The 23933-nt window shown below is 43.2% G+C and overlaps 1 protein-coding gene across 8 annotated transcripts in view; it reads right to left on the bottom strand.

Annotated features, from left to right (window-relative positions):
* MAP2K5 (mitogen-activated protein kinase kinase 5) overlaps nucleotides 1-23933 on the bottom strand; it is a 128114-nt gene that overhangs the window by 6875 nt on the left and 97306 nt on the right. For all 8 annotated transcript variants that reach the window (XM_039369649.1, XM_039369651.1, XM_039369654.1 and 5 more), the window contains 2 exons: nucleotides 17203-17264; nucleotides 14489-14534 (listed from right to left, as the gene is read on the bottom strand). In XM_039369649.1, coding sequence (XP_039225583.1) covers nucleotides 14489-14534; nucleotides 17203-17264 — 108 coding nt within the window. The remainder of the gene's footprint in view (nucleotides 1-14488; nucleotides 14535-17202; nucleotides 17265-23933) is intronic.

Here is a 23933-nt window from a genome sequence, read left to right as displayed (position 1 = left end):
TTGGATTTATCCTTAATCCAGATGTTAAAACTCCCTGTCAACTGTCCCATTGATAAATGCAGCAAAAGAAATGCCTGGTACAATATTTTAACAAGAGTATAACTTTACCGATAACAGTAGCAAAGCCTGTTCTAAAGTTTTCAGCGAAAACCAGCACAGGTAAAATCCCCCTTTCCCCCTGGTCCTCGCCATTGATCATTGTCCACCAATCAATTGCATTCATTTTGTTTTGGGAACGATCTGAGCCATGACACTCCCCTCCCCCCCAAGCAACGTGTAGTTTCTCGCTCTGCTTCTGAAGGAAGTGAATGAAAAACCCTTGCAGGATTTGGGTATGACTACTCAGGAGAAAATAATTACTAGGGGAGACAGGATAGCAGTATTCCATTATTTGAGGGGCTACCACAAAGAGGGAGGGTCAACCTATTCTCCAAAGCACCTGAGGGCAGGACAAGAAGCAAGGATGGAAACTCATCAAGGAGTGAAGCAACCTGGAACTAAGGAGGAATTTCTTAACAGTGAGGACAATCAACCAGTGGAACAGCTTGCCTTCAGAAGTTGTGGGTGCTCTATCACTGGAAGTTTTTAAGAAGAGATTGGACAGCCATTTGTCCAGAATGGTTGAGCAGGGGTTGGACTAGAAGACCTCCAAGGTCCCTTTCAGCTCTGTTGATTTCCTGAACTTTCTAACCCGCTGAGTCCTTAAACAATCAGAAGCGCTTCTGCTTTCCAGAAGAAGCAGAAAGATTGGCAGTCTTTAATGTCATATCAGTTTGTTGGTCAAACATTACTATTGGAAAACTTTCTTTGGTTACAGCTGGTGGAAGGAGAATGACTTTATCTAAGTGTTGCAACTGCTCATTTAATTCAAATTTATTATTTACATCAGAATTTCATATCTGCAGGTTTGGGATATTTTGTAAGAAATATGATATTTATTTTTGCGCCATCATTTTTTCAATGCTTTCTTTATAAGTGTGCCTGGGTCTGGTACACAATTAGACATTCTTGCAGAGAGATATTGGGAGTGAGCAGAACAAGAACCAAATGATCAGGATGAAAAGTGAGCTGAGGCCCACTTAAACTTTGGTCAAGATTTTTCACAAGGCCCTTCGGCTGGTTATGCAGCTTTTTGTTTCAAATGTAGACAAGCAAAATGACTTATTGCATAGCCCAGTGTGTTCAGGCATACTTTTTGTGTATGTTAACATCTTGTGTATGTTAAATGCATTAAGTAATGGAATAAAGAATCTAAAATTCAGCTTCCTCTTTAAAGATTTGGAATGTCAGGGAAGGAAAAATATTCTCAAAGCTCCTTCAAACTTCTAAATCACTACAAGCATTTTTTTGAGGTTGGTCAGAAACTTTTTAGAGTCTAGCACAGCATTCTTGATCTCACTAACTTCAATCCATCAAAGGCTCAATCTTGAGTCCCTACGTGCTTGGGGGTACCTGCTGTTGACATGGATTTTGCAATAAGGCTTTGCTCTGCTTCACAATGGTAAGCAAAAGTGAAAAGCTGAGTTTATCTCTGCACCAAAACCACAGAAGTAACTGCCTTTCCTTCAGGTACAAATCTGAGGAAATATCTGGATCAGAATAAATAAGATGGAAATTCCCAACTGTTGCAGCTGAAAGCTCAGTTGCTGAAAAGACTGTGGTGCCCTCCGATGGCACTTCAAGTACAGTTTATTAGGGTGTGATATTAAAATAATATTTTTATTGTGTGATATAATGCAATGGGACCATGGGCCTCTGCAAGAAAGATCTTATACTCAGAAGCGTAATGAACCCAGAGCCTGTCAAACATTATCCTGTACATTACCTATTGTTAATGGCACATTAGGGCTGGGGGCATCGCACGCTTGCTGCCCAGGACTTGAATCAGGACAGCACAAAGAGAAGGGGGGAAACCCACAGTGCCTCAGCCAAGAGAGAAATTAGTGTTTCTTCAGGCCACACGGTTCGATTTGTAAAACAAGAGCCTTGCAGCTGAGCACGACTCTTGAATCCTTCTGTACAAAACAGAAAACAGCAGTTCTGTGTGTATTCTTTGATGGGGAGTTCTTTATTGAATAGAATGTGATACTCACTGGCTGGATTCACACAAAAACTGGCTTGTTTTACCAAGATCTGTTGACTAAACCACTAAGTCACACTTAATCATAAGCAAAAAATTAGGGCTGGATTCACACATGAAAACAAACCAACCACATTTACTTGGGTATTTTGGCTGTAAATTATGATAATCCACAATAAGCTGTATCAATAATTATAATTAGTCACAATAATAATATTATTTGCAATAAATGTTTGTAATGTTTGTTAAATAGCAATAATAAGATAACAAACCACATTACAGCTTATTGCAAAAACAAACTGTTGGGCTCCTTGATGCCAGCCTTAGATAGGGTAAAAGCTTTGGGGGTTCAGCCCTGACATGGCATCCGGTCCTCTTCTCCTCAAAACCCAAAAGGGTTTGCCCAATTGTTGGTTTGCTTCTTTATTTTACAGTTAGCAGAGATTGCTATTGTCTGAATTTCATGTTCTGAAAGAGAATTTGGGCTCCACATCTGATGCATGAAAAGGTGATATGGACTTGTGCTTTCCAAATACTACTCAAAGGGACAGCACAGCATTCCCACATTCTTGCTAAGTCATTTTTTCTTTCTCTTCATTCCAGATTGTTTATTTATTTTATAATAAATAAAATATTTATTTCTAACATTACCATATTGTGTGTGTTGTATTATATATGTGTGTGTACGTGTGTATGTGTGTGTGTGTGTGTGTAAATATAAAGTAAATTTAGCTTTTACTTGGGTGTGTATAGAGTTGCCTTGCCAGTTACTAAATTGTGGGCTGACTGAGAGCAGAGCTGAGTCACAACAACTGGTGCACCAATCAGTTGTGCAATAGCCAGCCGCGAGGCACAGTGGGGACAATGGGGCTGGTCTTTCTCCGCTCAGCCTGGCAGGGCCGGAGTGCCCCAATCCCCTCTCCCACTGAGAGCTGAAGACCCATCAGCTATCCTCACCTGTTTGGCTTTTCTGTCCAGCTGGTCATATCAATGAAGTCTTGAGCTGCTGGATTATTTTGCCCCCAAAGACCTGCTTGTTACTAGCCAGCGACTGTTTCTCCTGTTCCTCTAATTGGGCTATAAGGAAGTAGAAAAGGGTCTGCTTCATCCAGATGTCACATTTAGAATGTGCTGAAATTTAATTCTTAAATGGATCCAGTATTGTTCTCTGGCCTATTGGAAATACTTTATTGTAATAGTAATAGTAGTAAAGTTGGAAGGGACCTTGGAGGTCATCTAGTCCAACCCCCTGCTCAGGCAGGAAACCCTACACCATTTCGGACAAATGGCTGTCCAGTCTCTTCTTAAAAACGTCCAGTGTTGGAGCATTTACTGCTTCTGGAGGCAGGCTGTTCCACAAGAAACAAGAAGCTATTATTGCATAAAGAATGAGAAGCAGAAACAAGGAACTGGAGCCAATGAATGGAGTTTTATTTGGCCATCCAAGTTGGAACACAAACTTGCAGATCTGTCCAATCCTCTGTATGAGCCCCGTGCTTTTAGCAGTAAAAACACAACACCATCAAGGAGCCAAATTAAAACTGACTTTTTTCCATTGCTATTTTCCAATGGAGAATGTGGCCTCTCGTGTGGTTCTGTGCCCTGTTCCACGCTGTAATTAAAAGGCTCATTAGCGCATGTGAGAGACAATAGGCTTGAATCATACAGTAAGCTCAGGAGTTGCCATTTTAAAATCTCTCCTCCAAAATTGTCAGAAACATTAATCATCCCTGCACTTCAAATGTTCTGATATTCACCTGGCTACACTATTAAAATAAAACTTGCTGCCCCAGGGAAATCCTACTTATTCTTAATTGTTTTGAGACTTTGATGGGCTTTTAATCTAAGATTAATTTATGCAATTTTAAATAACTCTTCTTATGATTAATAAGCTTGAAAATTAAAAGGAGTCTAAAGCAATTATAATGAGCATTTGGTCATAACCTCATTAGGAGAAGGAGAGAGGGATATAACACAGGAATCTTACAAGATTACAATTTAAGGTTACTTCCAGATAAGTCAAATACAGTTTTACAATTTGCCAAGGCAGATTAGATGGAGTCGGGTTAAGGAGAAATGGGGTCTACCTGGATCATCACAACAACGCTGTTACAGGGCCAGGACAAGACTAAGTATTTTACTCATCATCTGGGTTGCTGGCAATGGATGTAGAGATCAATACTGTTTAGAGTTGCAAAAGTGTTTGCGTGAATCAGTTCATAAACCACCACCACACTCCAATCTCTTGAAAGTCAAGTGATTCATTGGCGGAGGGAGAAGGTAATAAAATGTGCAATGCTGCAGATTGGGTAATCTGTAATATTTTGGAAGATCTACTCTAGTCCTTTCATAAACTGAAGAATCTACATTGTGGGTCAAGGCATAAAAGTACAAATCTCTTGAGCTGGAAGGAGGAAAGATTTAAGTCTTGGATACTATTATGCTTAATGCAAACCAAATTAAAGCATCTCTATATAATCCCTGTTTCAAATACATTCAATCAAAGGCAGTCCACCTGTACATTCTAGCACTCAATTAGAATCTTCTGTAATTTAGGGACAGCACAGTGGCTCGCTGGTTAAGACGTTGAGCCTGTCAGCTGGAAACCGAGCGCCACGCAACGGAGTGAGCTCCCATTACTTGCCCCGGTTCCTCCCAACCTAGCAGTTCAAAAGCACGCAAGTGCAAGTAGATAAATAAGTACCACTTAGATGGGAAGATAACAGCGCTCCATGACATCAAGCTGGCCACCCGACTGTGGAAATGTCTTTGGACAGCGCTGCTCAATGACCCTGAAACGGAGATGACCCCTGTAGTTGGCGATGACTGGCAGAATAAAATCTGCAGGACTCCTTTACCTTTTCTATAATTTAAATCTATCATTCTATGTCCTACATTCTGGAGCAAGAGCAATCATTCCTGAGCTCCTATGGAATATCGTTTCAGATACTTCAAGAGGACTCTCATATGTTTCCCTAGCCCTCTTTTCTCAAGGCTATCACACAGCTCCTTCAGTCTCTGTCCACAAATATTCTAATTCGCTGGTCATTTTTGCTGTCTTTTTTACAAACCTGTTCAATTTCTCTGAATCCTTCTTAACAAGCGTTGCCAGAAGTTGGCACCAAACTCAAGATAGGATCTGATTAAAGCAGAATACATTGGAAAAATAACATGGAAATGATACTTTGGTGGATACAATCTGAAATTGTATTTGTCCTTTTTCATAACCATTTATAATCCGCCTGCTCCAATGTGATTTTCAGTCAACTGCTATTCCAAATTCTTTTGCACACATGATATTATCCCTGACATAAAGAGATTGGGTTTTTATTTCCTTAAATAAAGAGTTTTGTATGTGTCTCAATTAAACTTCATTCTGTAATTTCCAGCCCATTTCAACCCTCACATTCAATTCAAATTCAAATCAAATTCAACTCAAGAATTCAAAGTTTTGAATTTTCTTTCTACTTGGGTATCAGTTATTGTGCTCCATATTATCTCTGCAAATCCGATAAACATTTCTTCTACCTCTTCATTTAAGTAATTAGTAAAAGCTAGCTAGAAAGGCAGAGTTCCATAACAAAACAACCTAGATAATCTGAGACTCAACTTTGCTTGAGGCAGAAGTCACAGCATTCTTTTGCAATGCAATGGGAATACAGGAAATCTTGTGAAATCTTTTCCCCATTACTGGGGAGAAGGATCTATTGGGGGAGAAAATATATATAGGTAGTCCTCGACTTATGACTACAATTCAGCCCAGAATTGCTAAGCAAGACATTTGTTGAGTTTTGCCCCATTTTACAACCTTTCTTGCCATAATTAGGTGAACCATGGCAATTACGTTAGTTACACGGTTGTTAAGTGAATCTGGTATCTGGTTTACCTATTAACTTTGTTTGTCAGAAGGTCGTAAAAGGTGATCACATGATTGCAACCGGCATAAATGAGAGTCAGTTGCCAACAGTCTTAATTTTGATCACGTGACTATGGGGGTGCTGCAAAGATTGTAAGTGTGAAAAATGGGTTAGGGATCCTCATCTTCTACTGCATGCACCCATTTCCCACAAACTCTCCTTCCTCCCTCCCTCCCTCCCTCCCTCCCAACCAACCAACCAACCAACCAACCAACCAACCAACCAACCAACCAAGATCTTCACTACTCAGCTCCTGGTCTTTTCCAGCAGATCACGGGCACCACCTCCCTTTCCTTTCTTTACTCCCAGGGAGCTAAATACATCCCCAGAACTGGGGCAGCTGAGGAGTTGGCATTCCACAGCCGAACTTCAGTTCCAAGAAAGCCGATGGGTTTCTACAAAAGAACTCTTTTCTATTGACTAGTAGCATGCAAGGTCTTCATGAGCCCCAAGTGTGACTCTGGGCTTGTAGTGGACATTAAAACTAGGAATTGAAAGCCAGTCTGTAAAGAAGGAATAATATAAAATGATGTTTAATTTAAAAATTAGAAAGTAGAGCAGGCTGCAAAGGCAGAGGTTGATTGAAACAAAATTTAAATTCCTGTCAAGCCCATTTAAACACAGGGGCCCTTCATAGCCAATTAGCTGCTCCGTATGAATGCAGAAGAAACTTAGGCCTGGTCACTGTGAGAAGAGAGCAGACCCACTGTGAGGATCTGGGAGGGGGAAAATTAACTAAAATCAGGAGCGTATGAAATATTTATCTCCCTGGTTGATGGAGATGGGGCTGGCAAAGTGTAAACAAGACAGAAATCAATTCCTTTATCACCCTCAATGCTGCCCCTCCCCAAATGGTCTGAGGCCCATGTTAGCTTGGATTTTCTTTGCTATGGCAGATTTGGTCTTAATTGTGGTTGTTTATCTCCCTGTGTCCCTGGGGCCCTCATCTCCCCATTACAAATACTTAACACTCTTTCCACATCTCAAGCTACTTCAAATCCTCAACAGGTTTGGCAGTGTGTGTGTGTGTGTGTGTGTGTGTGTGTGTGTGTGTGTGTGTTTTAAAATGCCTGAAGCTGTGCGGGTGGGAGAGAGCACGGAAGGCCTTTGTTAGTAGAACATTCTTTGTTCCCAACCAGCTGGGTCCAGCTGCCCCCAGGGATGGAGACAAGCAAGGTGCTAAAAGGCTCCTTCACCACCGGGAATTCAGAGTTTGATAAAGCAGAGCTTGGAGGGGGAAGGGGGACATCCCAACCACAGGGCAGCCTGACCAAAGAAAGTTCCTGTAATAAGGAAAGACTGTCACTCATCAGGCAGTCCAATGAAGGAGCCTTCCGCCTAGGTGTTCTTCACAGAGATCCTGCATTTTCTCAACTCTATACACAGTGATGGTGAGGAGGACAACAATTCCTACAAATCCAGCCTAGCTACCACAACTGCTGCCCAGGATGGAAAATACTTCACGGCCATGCACTGGATCCTGGAATGAGGGTTTTCCCAGCACCAGGAGGCTTGCAGTTGTGAATAGCCAATTAAGGTGATCAAAATTCCCATTCCCTAATGGGACCCTGAGACCCTTCACACATCATGTCAAGAGAAAATTTCAGTTCTTGCATCTCCCCCTCCCACGCTGAACTCCTGCCAATTCAACCTATTTTAAAGTCTATTTTTACTTGCTGAGACCAATTGTGAAGGGATTGGCACACAAACACAACTCACTTCAGTGGGGCTGGTGTAGGAAGGGTCCCTGGTGGATGGTGTCCTAGATTAACAAGCAAGCATCATCTTGTCAGCCTGCTGTAACTCTCAAATCTGTTCACACAACCATGCAAGGAGTCTAGTGTCCCACAGGGCCTGATGGTGCATTTGCACGGTTTTTGGAGAGAGGCAGGACAATTGTGGGGCGGGCACAAGGGGGCTTCAGGATAAAGGGACTTCCTGGTGGTAGTTACATTCAGTGTCAACATTTTGAAATGGCTTCTCCTGGGAGTTTTAACTCATTCCTGTCCTCTTAATTCTGACTGTGTCAAGGGAGTATTTTCCTGCTTTTATTTGCTTTTAGTTTTAATCCTGGATTTTTAAAATATTTGATCTCTTTATTAAGTAACTTGAAAATCTTCTTTTAAGGAGAATCAGGGAAAAGGTAATTCTTTTAAAGAATCAAGTAAAAAAAGCTAATTTTATCACTTGCTGCGAATCGGTTCAGCTTCCTGACAGTGTAATCAGTCAACAATAATGAACCCTGAACTAGTTCCATACCTGTGGCTGCTATTTAGTTGCATGCATTAGACCTTGTGGACAATGGAAAACATGCACAACCACACCTATATTTCTTTTTTTCCTGAATATTAATTCTAGATGACATATATTTTGAGGCACAAGCAAAACTAGGCCTGGTTGCATCAGTTGTAGATCTTCCAGCTTTAGAAGTTGCATGGAGATTGTGGAGACTGTGGGTGTGGGACAGGCTGCCATGACCTGGGGGGAGGCTAGCAGGAAAACAAAAGTAAGTGCTACAGCTCTTTGAGAAGCTGCTTCAAGGTCACCAAGCATACCAGCTGCACACCGTCCTACCCTTGAACTGATCCTCATGAAAACATCCTGCCTGAGCCCCACTGGTGGGGGCAGGCAATGGGAGGGAACTGAGGGAGGGAAAAGTTGAACTTAGGGATTTTGGCTTCTCACCCAAGAAGCTTCTTCAGTTCAGTTCAGTTCTTCCTGGAAAAACAAGAAAGTCCAGTTGCCTCTTGAAAAAGCACCTTTGGGACAACCATGACCTGCGTGACTGAGAATCTCCAGAGACAAGCCTAGTTTGGGTTAGATGGACCGCAAGACAATGCACTTTACATAAAACAATCCAAATCTCCATGACAATTTTTGATATTGGTGCAAGCATGCTATTGCATAAAGATGCAATTTAATGCAAAGAATAATTCTGTACCTGCATCCTGACATCATCCCCCGGAATGCCTCAGTGAGGCACCTAATTAATGAATGTTTATGAGTAACCTCCACCCTTCCTCCAGTTGGCCCTTTACAATGAGGTTCCAAACACACCGCCATGTGTGAATCAAAAGGAGAGCCTGTTCTGTCCTGATGGGTCCTGCAGAGGCTCTTTATCTCAACTGGCCCCAACTGCTGGGGATGCAAAGGTGTCTTCCAGGTCAAAAAGATTAAAGATAATCAGAAACAAGCGCAAAACAAATGTGTCAAAGAGTACAAAGTAGAGATTGTGTATATCTGCACGATCCAATCTGGGTCGATCACCAGGACCAGAGGTTTAGTCTTCCAATCTTTTGGACTCGTGGTGGAGCCCATCCTCAGGGAACGTCTCTCTACTACATTCTGGTAGACTGACCCAGATTGGATCCTGCATCCTGGGACACGTATATTTGCCTTCATTCACTGTGTGTATCTGTGCAGGAGGAAAAGCAGGAAAAGTCCATTTTGAGTAACTTCTGAAATGGCACTTCTGGTTAACCCAGGCAGGCTCTGAGTGCAGACAAATAGAGGTCAGATCCACACACCCCTGCCTGGCTTTCCAGAATAGCTTGGCTCTGCCTTTTGGCCTGGGCCTGCTATCTTGGGGCGGCTCATGGGGTAGAGGAGATTCTCACTTCCAGGCTGCCCATCATCTTGGTTCTTAATTTTTAACCTTTTTATTTTAATTTTATATTTTTAAGCAGTTTTTAACTCTTTTATTATATTGTAAGCTACCCAGAGTGGCTGTTTTAGTGAGATGGGCGGCACAGAAATTCAACAGACAGACAGACAGACGAGATAGATAGAGAAATGATTGCTAGAAGATTGTTAGCTAGATGATAGTCGATTGATAGGCTGAAGACATTTGATATAGATAGACAGATGATAGAAGATCGATTTAGATAGACACTCTTTATCCCTTTTCCTGAAGAGTCAGCTGGAGGCAAAGGGGGGATGAGAAGAAACCCCAGCATCCACAAAAGGTGATCCAGGGCCACTGTTTCTTTTGGGGGGCTTCAGTGAACAAAGTCGAGGTGCCTCCAGTTTCCTTGGGGTGGAGATACAGCTTTCTGCAAGGTGCCTTCTATTCTGCAGTGGAGGGCAGTCGGGAAGAGGGGTGGCTTTCAGGACACCCCCCCCCCGGACCTTTTCTGCTTTCAGCGAAGAGGACATGCTTTCTAAGGAGGACTCAGCGAGGGGCTGCCAGAGCCTCTTCAGAAACACGGTCATGCCAAAGGCCCAGTAGTCGGGCCGCCTTTCTAAACAATTCTCAAAAGCAGGCTAGCACTTCTGGGAGACAATTTCCATGTGCGGATGCTTGCTGGAACTCTCCCTGCTACTGAACAGCGAGAACAGATAATAACCATTAGTAAATCAAACTCCTTGGCAATATCCAGCTGTGCCTTGTGCATTTACATACAGATAGAATGGGTATATGTTTTTAATATGTATGCGCTAACACTTTCCCCACAGCTGAAGTGTGTCTTACAAAAGGAGGCGGCGGATGGGAATGGCATCGCCACGAGATAATAAAGTGACCTAGATAAAGTATTAGCCAGCGATTGATCTCAAACGGGGAAGGCTGTCTCTCTCTGACCTGGTTACTTACTATGCATAGATTCCATTAAATAGAGCTTAGGAACTGAAAGCTTTGGGAAAATGGTGCCACTGAGGCCAAAATCAACGGTGACCAAAGCCAAGCGCATCACCGCATGACGGAGTCCCACGTGTGTCCCTCTCGTATACGGCTGCGTCCCTCTGACCAACAGATAAACAGACACCTTTTTCCTGCCTTTTAAAATCAACCACCCTTTGTAAGCAGGCGGGGATAGGCCCTCTCTTTGACCGAGCAGTCGTTTATGAAGGATGCAAGCACGGCAGCCGGGTGAAATGGGGCCATAAGGTGTTGCAAAGGATGGATGTAAGGGAGGAAGGAGGAAGCGACGCACTCCGATTCAAAGCTTGCTTCAGCTACTGTTGTGACAACATCATCAACACACGGAAGCAACATTGGTAGGGGCACATCAGAGGGACTCTCCAGTGAAAGGGGGACAGAGCACCACTTGGAGTAGACTTTGAGGGGCCTTGCATTCATGTTGTCGAAAGTTCTCTCTGAGCGTAAACACTTTCACAAAGGATGGAAGCAAATTCTTTTCTCCTGTGGAAGGCCTTCTCAGTGGACTTTGATACAAGTGCATGTCTTGTTACAAGGCCCAGTTCTGGTGGACAGCATTTCACAGAGATGTTGCAAAAGAAGATGATAAGTAACTGTAAAAACTGGATTTTGGAGCCATGTTTCATGATTCAGCTAACAGAGAGGCGAAACGCTGCAAAACAGGGGAAGGTGAATGACCCAGGAAAAAGGACAGACAGAAAGTTTCTCCTGGCCAAAACCAAGGTTCATATTGCAAGTTACCTGGTTTGCTTGGCATTCGTAGTTTCGCAGCCTCCTATGACCAATTAACGTCGAGGACCAGGGCACCACTGTATTCACTTTGCTGCCATTGTTTATTAGATTAAATGATCTGTAGTATTCTAAAGTAACCATGCAGCCTGAAGAGTCTGTAGCATTTTTCTCATTCTATAGCTTTGGAATGAGCTAGAGAGCTGGTCTTGTCCAGGAATTTTCTCAGGTTGAAACTGTTTGTTTAATGGGGGTTCAAAGTTACGACGGCCTCAGAAAAAGTGACTTTGCACCCATCTTCACACGACTATTGCACAGCCCCGTGGTCACCAGACTGCAATTCAGGCATTTGGCCACCAGCTTACATTTATGATGGTTGCAGTGTCTTGTAGTCATGTGGTCATAATTTGGGATCTTCCCAGTGGCTTCTGACAAGCAAAGTGAATTGGGGAAGCTGGATTCACTTAATGACCACAGAAAAATTGTTGTAAAATCAGGTCTGGTCACATGACCAAATCCCTTAGTGCCTGAAATTCTGGTCCCAACTGTGATTGTAAGTCAAGAGCTACCTATAGTAGCTTAATTTTCGGTCTTTGCTCCAACTGATCTAGGCCCAACCCTTTCTCTCTTGCTGTCTCATTGGCAAAACTCAATGTATCTGTCCAAAACATAGACAATGCCTCATGTTGTCTTGCTAAAAGTTTTTCAGAAATCTACCCCTAGGATGGCATTTGAAACAGTACAGAGAAATTAGTGCAGTTCAACTGTATGGTTAAGATGAAAATATTACTTGAACACATCAGCAGACTGTAGGCTTCCTAACCTGAGGAAAACAAGAAAGTCTAGAAAAATAACTGCAGCTGTGTAAGTGGCTGTCTTTTCAGCTCCTTCCCCCTTTCCTGATTAAACAGAAAATCTGTCTGAAATCTTTCAAGACTTCGGGAAACTGCAGGAGAGAATGCCATCATCGCTAAAAAAATATCCTTCCAATATAACTGATAAAATCACTTTTGTAAAGTGTCATGGTCTCATTCTGTCTGAAATGGTAGGTTCTCCTGCTCGAGCAGGGGGCTGGACTAGAAGACCTCCAAGGTCCCTTCCAGCTCTATTCTATTCTAATGTTGGCATCCACCCATCTGCAATTCTGCAGTATAAGCAAAAATCAGAACCAAATCAGGATGAATCTGGAAAATCAATCTAGGGAACCACTCTCAGTCCAGGAATCCACCCTAGAAGGAAGGGAACTGTAGGTGTGGCCAACTCACAGGTCCATAAGCAAAGAAGACCTCAACCAGGCTTCTCTCCACGAGCAGAAGATCTTGTCAGTAATGAAAGGCCAACTTTGCTGGCTAAGCAGCTATTTTAGAAGCCCACTTTCAAAGGAGAAAAAGCAGCCTTCTTAAAAGAAGCCCAATTCTCTTTCTGAAGCTGTCATGCTTTTTTTAATTATTAAAGGGGGAAAGATGCTGCCTTATGAGTTGAACCCAGCACTTCAGGGCAGGTAGTTGGAAAGATATATAACTCAGCGTCTCTGTTCCTATCGGCACTCACCCCTTGGCCTCCGTCTTTATGGCTTTACACCCTGTAGTGGCGTTATAGCTTCTGAACACACACACACACACACACACACAGATATATACGGAGGGTTGTGAAGTGTGATCTGCAGATGTTTTATTTATAAGTGCCGGGCCTATTGCATCACAGAAAGCATGCATTTACAAAGAGCTACGGATTTTATGAAACCCTGTTCTGTTGGTTTAATAGTCAAGCCACCCAGGCATAGAATAATAACATTGTGTAAGGTAAATGCATCTCCATCTCTAGAACCTGTTCCAAGTTCTCTCAGATGTGACTAAGTGCGGGAACCTTCCAACCATCCCAAGTTAATAAAAAAAGGGGCAAATTAAGGCAGCTTCAACCAACAGTACTCAGAAATAGAATGGGTGGTGTGGAGAAAAATACCACGTTCTACATCGTTTAGGTATATCAAGAGTTGTTTAAATGCTCTTTCAACATCAACAGAAATTACTGGCTTTCAAAAATAGATTCAAGGTAAAATGTCTCACCATCATGAAGAAAGAACTGAGAAAGCAGCATTTGGGATGCTGGGATCAGTTCAGTGACATGTTCAACAACAGCTTCCATTCCCAAATACTACTGTGCCTAGCACTAGATTCCAAAGCAGTTTCACACATACACTGAGCAGTGTCTGCAGCATATGAACGTGGGTCCGGTTGTTTGAAGAAGACAAGCCTGAAGTACTATTTAGGGTGCAACAGGAGTTGCATGATTTTATGGATTGTGACCATCATTCTTTAACTTTGGTGGGAACTTGGCATCTGCCTTCCTCTGTTTTCCCCTGATATATACAAAGTACCCAACACCTCTCATCTCCCCAAAATGATGTACAACTAAGCAGGTATTGAGGTTTTTAGGATCTTGGTGCCTTTATTCTTTCGAAAATGTTTTTTCATGAGTCGCTCAGAGTCATTGGAAGTTGGGTGGTATAGAAATTCAATAACCATAAAAAATGAATAGGGAAATAAATACATCTCATTTTAAAGAAAGAAGGAAAAAGAAACATGTTCATCTCTCATGCTGTTACCAACAGAGAGAAACAAAGGAAACTTGAGGAAATGAGGGTCTTTCTTTAGAAACCTTAGCAAGGTGAAGTCTGGCTCTCCCATTTCATAATAAGAATACTATATAGAGTATTGGATATCACAAATGCTGATGTTGATTACACACATACACACACCTGGATTATTATTTTTTTAAAAAAAAAATTCCCCAAATTTAGGAAGGACTGAATAATCTCTTCGACAGAAAGCCTCTTTTGACCTAAAGGCCAGAAAGTTCCAAGAAGGTTTTGCTAATGCATGGCTGATCCTACCCCTAAATTTTACCAAAGTCAATTAACAATGCTAATGAAATGAGATAATGCATGTCTCAATAATATTTGCTCGATGCCAGTGCTGGAAGCAAAGTTTAGATTTGATATTAGTTAACTTATGGGGAAAAACAATAAACAAGTTTGTATGTGTCATAAATCAATAAACTTTTTGGGGTGTATGTCTCCAAGGATGTAGAGCTAGATCAACTCACCATTAATTCTTCGGGGGCTGGTCGTTCTTTTGGTTGCTTCCTCATACTGAAAACACGGAGAAAAAAAAGAAGTTAGGAAATGTCCCAAGAACAGTGAAGATTCTTAAATATCTCATGATGCTTGAGCAACAGTCATAAACTAAACTGTACCAACCAAGGGGGAATGTTGAAAGATTGCTTTAAAAAGTGCCCCAAATGATGTCTTTTAAAGAAAAAATATTTTATGCTTCAATGAGCTAAGAAGGAACGAGCCATTTGCTGTAACACATTTTAGATGCTCGTTTAGAACATGTCAGGGACTCAAGAAAAACTGCGGAAGCAGGCTTAGGACAAACCCTGATCATCCAGGATGACTCAACAGAAGCCCATAAAAACATTCCCTCCAAACAGTAGCCAAAAAGGAATTCTGTTCACTTCTGCCACTGAGTTTACTGTTTATTCTTTGGTCCAGCTTGTTAGAGTCCTACAAAATTTCAAGTTTTCCAGCTGCAATATTGCTGTTCCTGTTGGGTTTCCTTTTTTTGTGAAATACCCTTCAGTCTCCCTGGAAATCCCATCATTTTCTAAAACAGGCCCTTATTAGTTTGATGCAATGGTTACTTCTGCAATCCTACAACTGCCCTATTTCCTGCCATGCAGTGGATGGGAGAAAGAAGCTGGAAGGAATCTGGATTTTTTTAGTTCGTACTACTCAATTCCCACATTACAGTGCCATTTTTGAAAGGCAAATAAGGGCCAGGGTATCAGATGGGAATTATGTGGGGTCCCAAAGGTGCTTTTTCAAAAGGCAACTGGAATTGCTTTGTTTTTCCTTGAAGATGTTTCGCTTCTCATTCAAGAAGCTTCTTCAGTTTTTCAATCAGAAGATCAAGGAAAAACAAAGACAGTCCAATCGCCTTTTGAAAAAGCACTTTTGGGACAAACATGGATGACTGAGAATCTCCACAGAATTATGTGAAGCTCCCAGAGTCCTCCTGCACAACTGGCCAAGCCCCACTCTGCTGCCGTCCCCAGTCATTTCCCAATCCTGACTGCAGCAACAGCTCCCTCGTTGCTTCCCTCGCCTGCAAAACCAACCGAGGGCTGCACTCTTTGCAAGATGTTCTAAGCCACCTTGGCAACATGCTTAATCTGACATTCCAAAGTAGCTGGGTCTTATGGGAGAAGGAGGCTATTGTGTGCTATCATTTATGCCTCCACCTGACATCTGTGGAGGTATCTGTAGAGGTTAGCCCTCCTCCTGCCTCAATTAAAAAAATATAAAAACAATATGCTTTCTGATTAATCTCTGGGTAGAAGTGGAAAGGTACAGCAAGATAGATCATCCACCGTTCCAGCTTTACTACAGAAATCTAATCTACCCCAAAGTGGATCAGTCTTATAATAAACATAAGCTTTGTATTTATTATTTCAATTAACAATAGTCACACTGTTAATTCCTTCTCTCTCTCTTAAAAAAAATACCTCCCTTTGGAATATTCCAGGAGAGGCCTCTGTCATCAGCATTTATTCCAAGGCTTCTCCCACTTGGTTACCTCATTCGAAGTAAATTCTATTGACATCAGTCAAAAACTTTACTTGCAAAGGAAAGGAAAATTAGAACAAAGGAAAGTGTTTGGGGGCGGGCAATTTTGACTGCCAGCATCAGTATTTTTCAACAGGGATATTCCTATTAGTATTTATTGCAAGCGGCTGGCCCCATTCTGTGTGGTGCTGTGAGTGATTTTTTTTAAATTGGTAGCTTTGAACATTTCTCTCTCCTATCCCTTCCACAAAAGAGAATAGACTTTCAGTTCTTTTAAAGTGGTGCAACTTTATTGATATGCCCACTGTCTTTCTCCATATAATGCGAGGTTGCTACTATTACATTTTAGTAAGTGCATGCCTTGGTGTGTGGATTGTTTTGTTTTCCATTCCTCTACAAAATTAAGCTATTTTGTTTGAGAAGAAAAAGAGTAATTCTAGCTCTCATCCATATGTTTAGACTGTATAAGTTACTTGTTCTTTTAGCCTTCAAATACTTGTTTATCATCTTTCCATATAAAAGAGGCATTGAACATATCTTTGCTATGGTAAGTTAACCTTTTGGTGCTCAGAAGATTCCGACTTTAAACTACATCTGCTTCCTTTTAATGGCGCTGCTTAATCTAAGGAGCATTCCTGGCTGACCAAGGCAGTCTGTCTAGAAGAATGAAAACATGCCCTACAGTGTGGTTTAAAAGATGCAGCCCCATCAGAACACCTCCCAAAGACAGACCCACATAAAATTTCTTCCAAATGAAAAGCCCCCAAATTTATCAAGGCTGCAGTTTAGACCCTTCAAAAGTGGAGTGTATTTTTCTAAGTAAGAAGAGAAATGCTTGAATAATAGAAAGGTAAATACGATTATCATCTTCATTCAAGGGATTTCGAACACATGCCTGTGTGCCTGTGGAAACGCATGGCACCGGTTCTCCGAGAATGCAGTTGTTTATGGAAAAAATGGGTGGGGGCAAAAAAGTCCCCCTCCGAAGTACTTTTATGACCCTTTGTGTAAATAACGTTTACATAATTTAAACAGTTTGCTCAGCTTTGCTGGCCCAGCTGGCCCAGCCCCGCCAGGTCCCTGGAGCCCTGGAAGGATTCAGAGGAAGCCATAAGGTCCTGTGATATGGGGAGTTAATGGCATGTGTCATTTACATCGAGGGCACGGCACATTTGCAAACGAAGCTTACCATTGAGTGATGAAGTGTACAAATGGCTCCGAGAACTCCCCAACCGGAAGGACAGGAGATTCCTACAAGCCCGTTTTGGCCACGGGTAGGGGGAGAAGGCAGGGGAGGGAGGGAGGAAAAAGAAGGAGAAAGCGTGAGTCCAAATTGTCAATTGCGCCATCACTCTCTGATGGCAAACAAATGGAGGACGTTTTAAAAAACAAAATCAAATAAAAGGAAACCCTGCATTTAAAAGTAATGAGCGTTACGCAGTGGGGGAAACACACGTAGAAATCCGAGCAAGAGGAAGTCGAAAACGGACAATGATAGCCACAGGGCAGGCAAGAAGGTAGCGAAAGTGTAAATGAGAAATTAATGATTATTTAAGTAACACCCAAATGGTCTTGTAATTAACAAAGAGCTGGGAAATTATTCTTGTGTTGACCTTCGCTTCCTCCATCATAGTTGCTATTTATTTACACTTAGCAACCCCAAATCTTGTTAGATTTAAGCAGAAGAAGCCAGGAGTGTATAAAGAATTAAAAAAAAGAGAGAGCTGAGCTAATTAACCAACCAGCCGACAAAAAGAGAACCCATAGATATATTCCGCAAATTGGGGGTGTGTGTGTCTCCGTATTATTTCAAGGGGAAGAGCACGGTCTCTGTGAGAGGGGGATGCACACGTGGGGAGGCTTGGCGGTGCCCCCCTCCAGGCCCGGAATGAAAGAGAGGCTTGCCAGTGTTTATAGTCTAACAGCTCCGGATGTAATGAAATGGCACCGTGGAGGACTTTAACAGGCATCTCATTAGTCCTACAGTTGGAACAAGAGAGCCACGTCTAACAGGAATCAGCTGCAAATGACTTTGCCTCTCATCTATTCTCATTTGCTATTAAAAATATCTTTCGGCAGCTTTTGCCACAGTTTCCCCACCACCTTACCCAGCTCTGTCCCCGAGTGCTCTGCAAAGTATGATGCATGCACCTATTTAAATTAACAAAGGAATGACTTATTTTAATCTCGCCGTGCTTTGCCTCTTTTGGCCGCTTGCGAGAGCCATCTATCATCACATACAACCTTCTAATGCTGCAGGCAAGAAACTCAGAGCGTGTAACATTTGGCGGGAGCCAAACAATTTCTCTCGCACACAACTGTGTCAAATGCATGTGAGGGGTTCATTAGGGAGGGCTGCGAGGGAAATGGCTTGGATGCGACAGGGAGAAGGGGGGGAGGAGAGTTTAAAAAGGGGAGAGGAGAGGAGGAGGAGGAGGAGGAGGAGGAGGAGGAGGAGGAGGCTCAGAGCTCTGCCACTAACACACATGTGTGCATGTCATTCTCAATAGTGGCGGCAAGAAGCAACCACCGAGCTGCTGAAGTGATTAGTAAATATATATATAATTGCGACGGCCCAATTATCAGAAAAATGAGAGTGGTAATTACAAGATAGAAAATTAACTAGAACTCTTATTAAGGCTTTGTCTCCAATTCAAACAAACAGAAATTGCAGCAAAACACAATTAAATCAAAAGTTACTGAAGAGTACAAGGCGACAAGATTCAGAGGGTTCTTTGACATGCCTTCTGTGGGTTGCACGAGGCTGGGCAAAGAGAGAAAAGCTCAAAAAACCTCGCCTTGACTGAAGGCTCTACAAGGAAGCGGTGAGAGAGACTCGCCCTTGGAGGCTGTTTGCTTGGGGCTTCCATTACATCAGGGATGGGGGACCATGGGCCCTTTTGTGACTTGTGGACTTCAACTTCCAGAATTTCTCAGCCAGTTGAAGTAAACAAGTCAAAAAAGAGCCATAATTCCCTACCTCCGTATTACATAAAGGGAACCTTTCAGGGCTGCCTGCGGCGTTTGCCTTCCACCCAGGGTCTCCAACCTCGGCAAGTTTAAGATTTGTGGACTTCAACTCCTAGAATTCCTTGTGGGTGTTTGCCTCCCATCATAGCTGGCTAACGAATTCTGGGACTGAAGTCCACAAGTCTTAAAGTTGCCAAGGTTGGAGACCATTGCCTTCCACAATATTCTTTATAACAGACCTAATATGGTAGGCCTGCTAATATGGCGTATTTGAGGGCTTTTCAGGTGTGAGCCCTCTGTGCAATTTGGAAGTGAAGATCCGGCGACAACGACTGTCCCACATTTAGGAAACCTCTTTGCCCAGCAGGACAGGCAAGCCCCCCCCCCGCAGAGTCCTTGGTGCTCTCTCAATTGGTTGTTTGCTTACAGAAATTTCAAGACCCAACTTGGTAAAGTCATTGGCCCCTTCCTTCTCTGGACAATGATGTTACAGGTAGCCCCTGACTTATGACCATTCATTCAGCGAATGTTCAAAAAAGTGCCGAAAAAAGTGACTAATGAAAAGTTCTCATTCAGCATTCCTGCGGCCATGTGATTTGGGGGCTTGGCAACCAGCATGTATTTACGATGGCTGCAACATCCCAGGGTGATGTCATCTCCATTTGCAACCTTCCCAGCTGGCTTCTGACAAGCAAATGCAGGGTGTCAGATTCACTTAAAAACTGTGGTGAAAAAGGGTGGCAAAATTGGTCTTGGCTGACATGATAGAACTGAAAGGGACCTTGGAGGTCTTCTAGTCCAGCCCCCTGTTCAAACAGGAGAACCTATGCCATTTCAGACAAGTGAATGTCCGGTCTCCTCTTAAAAATCTCCAGTGATGGAGCGCCCATGATTTCTGGAGGCAAGCTGTTCCACTGGTTGACTGTCCTCACTGTCAGGAACTTTCTCCTTAGTTCCAGGTTGCTTCTCTCTTTGATCAATTTCCAACCGTTGTTTCTCGTCCTTCCCTCTGTTGTTCTGGTGAACAACCTGGTCCCCTCTGCCTTGTGGCAGCCCCTCAGATACTGGAATACTGCTATCATGTCTCCCCTATTTCTTCTTTTCTTTAGACTACCCAAACCCAAGTCCTGCAGCCGTTCTTCGTATGTTTTAGTCTCCAGGCCGCATTATTTAATGAAGGGAGTTCCATTCCCAATTATGGTCGTTGAGGACTATTTCTACCAAGTTGGATGATGAGATATCTGCAAGCAAACAACCAAGCTCAGAGAGCACCAAGGACCCCACAATTCAACCCTGAGCTCCAGAAATTTTCTTCTGTTAGGATCTCCTTCCCCATAAGAGGCCGGTGGACTCTTTTTTCCAACCAAGCCTCTGAACTAAACACTTGCATCGCCTCAGCTATGCAGAAGGTTGAGACAGCTTGAGAAGCTGGTCTTAGTCCATTTTTCCTACGTACATGCAGGTCTTGTTTTCCTGGACAGGTGCTACCATAGCAGCCACTATGCAAATACCACGTCCCTGGCCCCATGGTGGTAGATGTTTTGTGAGAGACTCCTCACGAGCAATCAAGAATCCAAACTAAGCCCCGGAGCTCCTTCTGCTCTGGTTGAAGAATCCTGGGCAGGGCAGAAACCCTCCTGAGAGAGACAAGTCGTCTGGCTGAAGGCCAAGCAGCAGCTTTTGGCTCCAGCAAGATCTGATCCAGAAATTTCCAACAACTTTTGATGGATGTACAAATTAGGAGTGAGGATTCAAATCAGCCCCATGGCCGGTTCTCCTAACACTATTCTCCATCCGAGGTCCACACAGGCCTCCTGAGAAGCTGACAACAGAGGCGGCCTTGGTTCTCACACAGCGCAACCCTCTGACTCTTCTGAACGCTGGCAGGACAAACGCAGAGACGCACCATCCGGGAGTGTTGTTTTGAGTGATTGCCTCTACCTTGTGAATAATGAACAGTTCAAGAAGGTCAACCCATTACAACAGAAGCTGTTTAATTATTAATTATGCACAATCTCTGAGCGAAAGGACAAGTTCAGAATGTTTAATATGTGGGAAACGCCAACCAGACCCCGGTGTGGCGTTTTGCTATTAGCACTCGTCAGTAAGGCACTCAAGCAGAACAAGCAAAGCACGGAGCAGAAAATCTGAGGGGGAGGGGAAGAGAGAGAGAGGAGGTTGAACTTTAAACTCCCTCCCTAATATTTAATTTGTGGATGTGACAGCCCTCCAGCTATGGGCTGAGCCACGTGATCGAAGTGGACGGAAGTGGCTGATTTTGGGGCCGGCAGGCTTCCACGCATGCAGGAAGCTTGGCCGAGGCCATTCCTCAGCCACCTCTGATCCTTTTCCTTAATGCTTTTGATCACACAGACATGCAGACGATTAAACAAGGCCTCCAGATTTTAATTATTTACTTGATTATGTATGATTTACTTGATCTATTCATTTGTAGAATTATTGTGTTTGGCTCTGCTCAAAATGAACATTCTAGGCAAGTTGCAATTTAAATCAGCAGAGGCCTGCATACACACTCACATGCCGGGTACCAAACGATAAAACAAGTAAATTAAAACATGAATAATAAAATAATTAACTATTAAAAGCCTGAGAAAAGAGATGTGTCTTTACCGAGTTTCTAAAGGAAGAGAGAGAGAGCGGTGATGCAAATTAACAGAGTGGGGGCCCTTCCAATTTGGGAACAAGGAAGCTGATTAGTCCCCGAGGTCCAAGACCCGAAGTTTTTATTTCCAATTCATACCCTCAACTCTCCATTTCAGGGAGGAGGTGTCTGCGTAGATTCAGGAATACAAAAGATTTTTAAAAAGTTTTAAAATAGCCAAGTGTTATTGCGTGTGCATATGTACAGGTAGTCCTTGACTGACAACCACAAATGGAGCCAGGATTTCCATGGTTAGGCAGGGCAATTGTTAAATGAGCTGCCAATTTTATGACCTTTTTTGCCCCGGTTCTTAAGCGAATCACACGGTCGCTATGGGAACCCGTCTTCCCCATTGACTCTGCTTGTCAGGAGCCAGCTGGGAAGATTGCAGATAGCAACCACACAACCCCGGGATGCTGCAACCGTCATAAACGCATGCTGGTTGCGAAGCGTCTGAATGTTGATTATGTCACTGTGGGGATGCTGTGATGGTTGTAAATGTGAGGAGTGGTCGTACCTTTGATCAGTCACCGAATGAACGGTTGCAGCCAGGGACGACCCGCATACCTGTGCGAGAAAACCGCGCAGCCACTGTGTCTTTGTGCTGAGGAGTTCCCCCTCTTCCCTTAACCAGGAAAAGGGAGGGCGAGGAGGAACAGGTGGGCAGAGGCCGAGGTGAGCTGTGCTTCCTGAGGGCTCTGCAGCCTCCCAAGAGGGCAGGTTGCCCAGGAGTGATTGGATTCCCTGCTTCAAAGCTGCCCATTGTCCTGCTCGATCTGAAGGACACCCTTTCAGGTTTTCAAAGGTGGCACCGCAGCAGGAAAGCTTTGGGGGGGGGGAGAGGTCCCAGTGATCAAAGAGCTGTTGCCTAGAATCCTTTCATCCCTTCCCTTGTATCTTTGATCAGCAAGTTCTCCGTAATTTCCACAGTCTATAACTGCTCCAGAAGAGGCAGGGTTAAAGTCATGCTAGGAATCTATATTCTGTATTACCTATTCAATACATGTTTCACACACAATGTTTTCTTCCTGCAAGGTTTATTTCGAGAAAATATTGAGAAATAAGTAAAGATGTTAATTAAACGCTAACAATAAACAATCATGGCATCTGGAAGATCTGGGATCAACCCAGCATCTTGGAGATCTACCCCAGAATAAGAACAGGGAATAGGACGGCGGCAGTTGGAAAGGGACAGAGAGCTAACAGCATTGAGGTTCCCCATCCCACCCACTCCTCAAAGTTAAAGTAATTGTTAAAAAGCTTCAAATTCTATTTCCAGTTTCTAGTAGTAAATAAATATTAAGGTTTGTAAGAGGTTAAGGCTCTATGGAAGACGAGCAGGCTGAGTCACATAGTTTTCTTGTGTGTGAGGGCGGGCAGATCCACACAATGCTGCTCAGAATCAGCTTCATATATGCATCTAGCCACAAGAAGGATCTCACTGGAAAGAAGGGAGACTGCACTACTGCTGTGCTTTTTGGCTTCTGGATCACCCTTCTCACAGTTTTAGCTCTATGGAGCCCTTTCAGTATCAATTCATCCGCTAGATCTGTTAGAAAGGCACTGAGGTCCTACTCTGGGGTAGGCTGGGAAAATCTGAAGTGGGGTCTTGCTTTCTAGTTGGTGGGTGTTTGTGTGTCTGTGTGCTGGTTAAGTTATATCTATGTCATTACTGATTCAACTAGTGGTGTGATTATGAGCCCTTGCCTAGGACATAGTTCCTTATTGCAACCTGAGCAGCAATGTCTCTTTCAAAAGGTTTGCTCACCCTTCCTCGACTTCCTGCCAACTTTTAAGAGATGCATCCTGGCATTGATGGCTGCCAACTGCTTTCGACCCTACCAAGGAGCTGCCATTGCATCACCCTTGCTACAGAAAGCTTGGCAACCTGGACCCTTCTCTCCATTCATCTTTTTAAATAAGGAAGGCCGGACCTTGAAGCCCCTCCCAGAACCTGGCTCCACCACAAGGCTTCTGTTCAAATGGCCAGCCTGTTTATTGCTCTTTCATAAAACTCTGCTGCATATAATCAAGTACGTCCATTGACACTTGCAAGATTGAGTTTTTAGGAACCTTTAAATGAGTTTGGCCTCTTGGGAAGGTTTGGTTCTCAGGTTGGTCTAAAGGTAATTATTTAGCTATTCCTACCTGTGGTTTCACCTTATTTCCATCTAGCCTTTGAGTCTTGCATTTAGGTAAGGTCACAGTTTCGGGCCCCATTAAAGAGAACAGCAGAAAACATTTGGAATAGGGTACAAGTAATGATAGATTCATTCTGACACTAGACT

Source organism: Crotalus tigris, unplaced genomic scaffold (genome assembly GCF_016545835.1).
Source record: "Crotalus tigris isolate CLP2741 ecotype Arizona unplaced genomic scaffold, ASM1654583v1 scf7180000021179.819088, whole genome shotgun sequence".
Taxonomy (NCBI): Eukaryota; Metazoa; Chordata; class Lepidosauria; order Squamata; family Viperidae; genus Crotalus; species Crotalus tigris.
Note: the sequence above shows the minus strand (reverse complement) of the source record. Positions and strands in the feature narration are given on the sequence as shown.